This window comes from Formica exsecta, unplaced genomic scaffold, assembly GCF_003651465.1.
Source record: "Formica exsecta isolate Colony F162 unplaced genomic scaffold, ASM365146v1 scaffold245, whole genome shotgun sequence".
NCBI lineage: Eukaryota > Metazoa > Arthropoda > Insecta > Hymenoptera > Formicidae > Formica > Formica exsecta.
In genome coordinates, this window is record NW_021849727.1 from 135,888 (window position 1) to 142,805 (window position 6,918).

Genomic DNA, 6,918 nt, shown 5'->3' on the forward strand with positions numbered 1-6,918 from the left:
CATTCTATTTTGTACAACTTTCTTATCACCCGTAAAACTTGAAGAATGTTAATTTATTAAAAATTTTGCACATTTAATCGAATTATATCATATTAATGAATTTAAGATCAATGAAAATTAGTGCATAATATATATTAGAGAAATGAAAGATTTTCTTTCTAGTTGTGCTGCAGTTGCTTCTCTTCATTTTCAATTGCCAGATTTAACGTCGCGAGATTCACAGTGTTAGATAGTTTACATAAATTTCTTAGTACACGCGTGGTATATTCGTTTTTCGTGCGATAACACTTTTCTTCTCGTCTAAACATTGCAATATGTATACAAATCACCATGACACAATGCGTGAATTTTCTTTTCAGCGCTTCCGGCAAGAGGCAAGAGACCACAAAAGATAAATGTTGCGACTTTGCATTCTGTTACTCGAAGTAATGGAAAATCGATACCCGAAGGACAGTTATGCTCGCCGCCTCTAAATTGTAGATTCATTGTCGGTATATATAGTGAGATATAACGGTACATAATAGAAGAGATAAGCTGCAGTCTGAGAGCTTACGCAAATATCATGACTTTATAACTCTGCTCACTGGTTGTTAGATGTGCGAACTCTCTCTTCCTCTATTTTCTTACAATAAAATAAAATAAAATCCATGTAAATGTAAAATCAACCGCACAATGGGAAAATGTAAGCTAGAATTATTACAGTGATCTCGATGCGTGAGTTATGAATGAGAAAGTTCCATTCTTTTTTTTTTTAATAAACTTATAGAGTTATGTTTTCAAATAGTATTCATATATTGTATGTATATGCATATTTTTGCAAACCGTTGCAGAAAGATTTTTGGATTATATATATCATCTTATAATATCTTTCTCCTCCCGTCAATATACTTTATTTTGTTTTAAATATTAGCAGAAAGCGAACGAGAATTAAATATAAAATTGGCCCCCGTGTACCGACGGCAGACACTATTTACGCCATTTTTACCGCACGAACGTTAGACGTGCATGCATTATGTGTTAGCATCGTAAGGAGATTAATAATTAATCGCTGATGAATGAAGATTTCGGCGAACTTATTGCAAAAGAACATGACGTGATGATGAAACCTAACTTCCGCTCTTTCCAGATTCGAAATAGCTATCTTCGTTTTGATATTTCTCAACATGTTGACGATGGGAATCGAGCACTATAACCAGCCGCATCCCATTTTCTTTGTCCTCGAAGTATCGAACGCGTTTTTCACGACCGTCTTCGGCCTGGAGGCGATCGTCAAAATAATAGGTCTACGTTATCATTATTTCACGGTGCCGTGGAATCTATTCGACTTCGTACTGGTATTGGCATCAATCCTGGGTATACTAATGGAAGACATCATGATAGACTTTCCTGTGTCCCCGAAGTCGTGAGGGTGTTCAGAATCGGCAGAATCTTGAGGCTCATCAAGGCCGCGAAAGGTATCCGCAAGCTACTCTTCGCCCTTGTCGTCAGTCTTCCAGCGCTCTTCAACATTGGGGCTCTACTGGCCCTGATCACGTTTATCTATGCTATTATCGGCATGTCTGTTTTCGGACATGTTAGAAAACAGGGCGCATTGGACGATATGGTAAGTACAGATGCGCGAACAATTGTATTGTAGATTATTCTTCATTTATAGACTAAATTTATTGTTCAATTAAAATTACATTCTTGTGCATTTTAATGTACTAATTAAGTGAAAGAATGAGATTTATTGAATTTATATATTTGTAGAGAGGAGAAATGTAAAAATAAAATAGAAAACATTTTTTTTTAATTTGTCTTGTTGTGTGGATACAATCTATTAAAGTCGTTTTGTCTTTTAGGTGAACTTTGAAACCTTCGGTAGAAGTATGCAGCTGCTATTCCGCTTGATGACCTCGGCCGGGTGGAACGATGTATTAGAGTCGCTGATGGTGCAACCACCCGAATGCGATCCCACCCCAAACAGCCGACAGATGAACGGAGATTGCGGATACCCTTTGCTAGCGATCACGTACTTTACATCATTTATTATCATTAGCTACATGATAGTTATTAATATGTACATTGCCATCATCTTAGAGAACTTCAATCAAGCTCATCAAGAAGAGGAGATTGGTATCGTCGAGGATGACTTAGAAATGTTTTACATCCGATGGTCGAAGTAAGAAATTTTTCTTTTTGCCATTTGTTGTCAGAATATTTTTATATTAAATTTATATACAAAGTGTTTGAAAAATTACTCTGCCATGTATCTTCAAAAATACTAGTAGTAGCTAATTTAAAAGATTTAATAAATTGAGCAACTTACGAAAACTTTCTCTTATTCTCTTAAATCTTTAATACAATCTTAGAATTTATATACACATGAGTTTGCGACATTCATTTTAGAGGCTTTTTAGAAAATAAGATAACAATTCTATCATGATTTTGAATCAAAACTTTCGTTTTTTCAGGTACGATCCACATGCAACTCAATTTATCAGCTTCTCGCAGCTGAGTGATTTTATAGCGAGCCTAGACCCACCGCTGGGGATATCAAAGCCCAACGTCGTAGCGTTGGTCAGCTTTAATCTTCCTATTGCAAAGGGTAACAAGATTCATTGTCTGGACATCCTGCACGCGCTCGTCAAGCACGTTCTCGGGCACGTCGAGGAATCGGATGACTTCAGGAAGCTGCAAGAACAGATGGACATTAAGTTCAAAAAACAGTTTCCAACCAGGAAAGAATTAGAAATAGTGTCTTCCACAAGAATCTGGAAGCGACAAGATAAAGCTGCCAGGTTGATTCAACGTTCCATAAGGGAGTACATTGCGTAAGTATAAACAGATGTTTTCACTCGAAAAAATGGCATTTCTCATAGAAATAGATACTTTTTCAGACAATAAAAGACATGATTATTATATTCAGATGTCAACATATTAATGCACATATATGGAGAATTTAAAGCAACGATTACAATCAGTAATATTCATAAATGACAATATAATAATACAAGGAAACGGTATGTTCGTAGGCTGAAAAGGGAGCGCGAGAGAATCGCCCAAGAGGTAGACTCGCAGACGCAGACTTCAAGTCCAGGTGGAATGGATGGTAGGGGCGGAAGTGGATGGAGCGGTAAATTGTCAGCTCTATTACACGTGCACCGAGGTAGCCGGGCTAGTAGTCGCAAGTCCTCCAGGGCCAGCGACGCCAGCGACCTCAGCGAACTCGGCACCGCTTCGGCGTGGCTGTTCCCGAATCTTCCTCTGCTGTTGCTCTCCGGCGCCACCGGGACCCACGAGGACCTGCAACCTCCGGCACTGACCGTGTCTCGTCCCTCACCTACCACCGAACAACCTTCCGCCACTTCCAGCTCCGGTTCGGACTCCCACATCACTGTCAGGTTGATTTCTTTTTATTCACACATCTCGTAATAACAATATGAGATTATCTTTGGAATTGTTCGAATCATTCCAAGGAGATCAAGTAGGATCCACTATGTGACGGGTCGTCTATTGGACGAAATTCGTCTAGCAATATATAAATATGTAATTTTTATGTGAGATCACTTTATTCTGGCTTATTTTTCGAGTTTACGATTGATTGATTGATTGATACGAATTCACTCAGTTCATTGCATTTACCGCAAATTACTTTAGTTGAATTGATTAATGTTGATCAATTTTTTTCTGTTTAAGGCCCAATTGTATTAAATATTTTATTCCAGCTATTCCAGATCCAATTATAAATATATTATTTCTGTTTCAAATTAAAATAAATCGACAGAATACATTAATTTTGCAAATTAATTTATATATTTGTACATATTTTGTCATTTTTTATAAAATATGAAATACAAAAGCAAATTTTGACTATTGTGAAAATATTTAGTTAAAATTTAATTTTAACTGTACAATTGCAGAGGATAAAATACACTCACATAATAATATTAGCCTGAGGAGTTTGTATTAACAATTACATTAACGAGTTTTATATGATGTATGTCATGGTACAATTAATTTTTATATGCCATGTCACATACGCTCCACACAAAAGAATTAATCTATTTTCTCTCCTTTCCAAAACTCCTCAGGCAAGAAAACGAGCAGGTAAACCTGAATATATATATATATTATGTATATGTAGAAGTTTTTGAATTTTATTGTTCGATTTGTGTATGATGCCACATGAGATAAAAGTTAAGATATTGATTAGCAGTTTAAGTATTGTACATTTTATCGACAGAAAATTATAGCATTCATTTTTGCCCCATATTATAGTTTATGAAATTAGTACACTATAAAGTATATCAAGCTGCGAAATGCAGATTTCAAAAATATAATTATTTTAGCGGATTAGCAGTAAACAAGTACATTAGCAAATTAGAAGATGACAGCTCGTTGCACATAATTCAATCTCCATAATAATCCATTAATCATTATGGCTCATTATCGGTTTGTGATGAAAGTAGTTAAGTGAAAAAGTTGGTGTTATTGTTATTACATCAATTATTACATGGCATTGATAAGCATTTTGTATGACATTAGGTATATCATTAGAGTAACTGTCAGCATCATGTCATGCTTCGGTCTAGCCAGCTTTAAGTAAAACACTTATTCTAATCAAGATATGTGATTTCGAATTTTTGCATGTGCTAAATGTATCTGTAATAATTTTATATAGCGCGTATCAGGCGAAAAAGTATAATTAAGAGTGGCAAGACATTTTATTTGTATTACTGCAAGAAGCACATATTGTTGCTTCTGTTTTATCTATCGCTTTATATAGATAAAAATTACATAAAGAGTAAGAAAATATAACGTTTTCTCTAGGATATGTTCAATTGTATTCTCATAATCATTGTGTCATATCCTCCCGATATTCTTCAAACATTTTAATATTTGCTAGGCAAATTTGGATCGTAAATAAATCAAACTCGAACTTATATTCTACAGATATCGAGTATGTTAATCTGGGGTGTAAGTACGAAAATGCAAAAATTCACTAATAACGACTCGTCTCTGTCCGCAGGTCGTTGGGCCCTACGCTGGGCCGGCAGGACGCAGTGGAGAAATATCTGGAGGAGGATGTAACCAGCCCACCGATCTCGAAGCGCGGCTCAACTTTGAGGCCGAGTGGCACCGCTCTTTCGCTCAACGCGCTGCAGCGGGACATCAAGGAGGCGTTTAACCGACGTTGCGGCAGCCTGAGACGGCGGGCGCCACTGCCAGAGCCGGTACGGCTGCCGATTGAGGGTAGCGATAGGGTAAGCATCCTAGTGACAGAACCGAGCCCGGAAAACACGGCACCACCTACGAGACCACCGCTACTTCGGCAGCAATCAGAGGCGACAGTGGTGCACGTGCTAGTGCACAGAGAAAGCGAGGAGTATCAGGACACACCGGACGACAGCTGATCCTAGTTGACAGTAAGCGATCACGACGGATAGCGACAGACAGCAGCGATGCGACTCATGTCAGTGATAATACATACGTAGACGTATATGTATATACATATGTAAACTTTTCACACAGCGCGCAGTTCTAACTAGATAGAATGATGATCCGCATGGCTTCTTCTAGGAGGTAAATCTCGAGATGAAGTTGCGTATGAATGCATGTGTCAAGTATGCGTGTGTCGTCGAAGTGTCAAATGAAACAGTACGTAGCGATGGTTCTCGGCCAAAGAAATTAATGACGACAGTAATGCTTCTTCTTTGAATTGATAAATGCTTTTCTGGATATCCGTTCTTACAAAAGCGCATTTTATATAGAATCTGTTATGTCTTCAGACATTATAGACATACCAGTATGATTATTAGCATTGTATTAGACGACAAGGAATGCTAATTTTGTAACGATCTAGCGCAATCTTATTATATTTACAATGAGGTTGATGTAACATTTTATTTTTAACAAAAGTAAAAGTTTTCGATGCTTTTATTAGCTCAAAAATTATGCCTTGCAAAATAGTCCAACTATAAGAAAATTTATTACATAATTTTTCAAACGTCTGCCTAATCAAAAGATTTAATTCTTGAGATGGTAAATATTTGCTTCATTATCATAAAAAAAAAAAAGGTTGAGAACCATTGCACCAGAAGACGAAGAAAGGGACAAGGATAAGGATAAAAAGAAATTTTCGACAATTTTTCCATTAAAATCACAGATGGAACGCGTCGTTCGGGGAACTTGGACATGATTACTATATTGACGTCATCTTACTTTTTGACGAAAATGCATATACCATATACTGGGTTCCCTGTAATGACAAACGCGAATTATTTAAAGAATTGCCAGCGTAGCGGAAATACCAGATGTAGCCGTTTTCGAAAAACGAGAGCACAATTTGTTGCAAGAATGTATCAATTCTCAAGGTGAGTCGAAATTTGGTTTGATAAGATTCAAATTTGAAAGTTAAATATAATAAGTGCAAATTTGGATAGAATTTGCAATGATTTCGACGATTGCTTCGATCAATGAGAATTATTATTATCACATTATTATATCAATAGAAAGTTGATCCGCAGTATTAGATATCAGTGTACATAGTATAAATAACGAACACTTTATTAATTTTTGCTACGTAAAAAGATCCACATTGACGCGATTGACGAATCATTACTAATACTAATACTATCATAAATTCTAAGAGCAATTCTAACGCTTTCCAAGAACATTTTGAAGTATAGATGTTAATACACTCTAATCGCGCACACTTTTTGATCATACTTATATATATAAATTGTCCGCAGTATTACTTTACATTAGCAGTTTTGTCTATGCCATATATAATTAGTATTAAATGTAAGGCATAGAAAAAAAATCTTGTCGATCAGAGAGAAAAATATTGCATTAATCGCAATGAATAAGAAACATAATTACCTTATAAATGCATTAAACTATAAATTATTCATACAAAATAATCAAGCGCTAGTC

The 6,918-nt window shown here is 36.2% G+C and overlaps 1 protein-coding gene across 1 annotated transcript; it reads left to right on the forward strand.

Moving 5' to 3' along the window:
- The first annotated feature begins 376 nt into the window (after positions 1–376).
- LOC115236124 (sodium channel protein 60E-like) lies at positions 377–6,912 on the forward strand. The gene is made up of 6 exons (XM_029808357.1): positions 377–1,390; positions 1,435–1,603; positions 1,842–2,161; positions 2,454–2,813; positions 3,015–3,383; positions 5,012–6,912. The coding sequence occupies exons 1-6, from the start codon at positions 1,164–1,166 to the stop codon at positions 5,394–5,396; spliced, it is 1,830 nt and encodes a 609-aa protein (XP_029664217.1). The 5' UTR covers positions 377–1,163; the 3' UTR covers positions 5,397–6,912.
- The last annotated feature ends 6 nt before the right edge of the window (positions 6,913–6,918 follow it).

Coding starts and splice junctions, on each gene's coding strand:
- LOC115236124 (XM_029808357.1), top strand. CDS start 1,164: ATGTTGACGATGGGAATCGAGCACTATAACCAGCCGCATCCCATTTTC. Junction 1,604..1,841: donor AGGGCGCATTGGACGATATG/GTAAGTACAGAT, acceptor TTTGTCTTTTAG/GTGAACTTTGAAACCTTCGG. Junction 2,162..2,453: donor TTTTACATCCGATGGTCGAA/GTAAGAAATTTT, acceptor TCGTTTTTTCAG/GTACGATCCACATGCAACTC.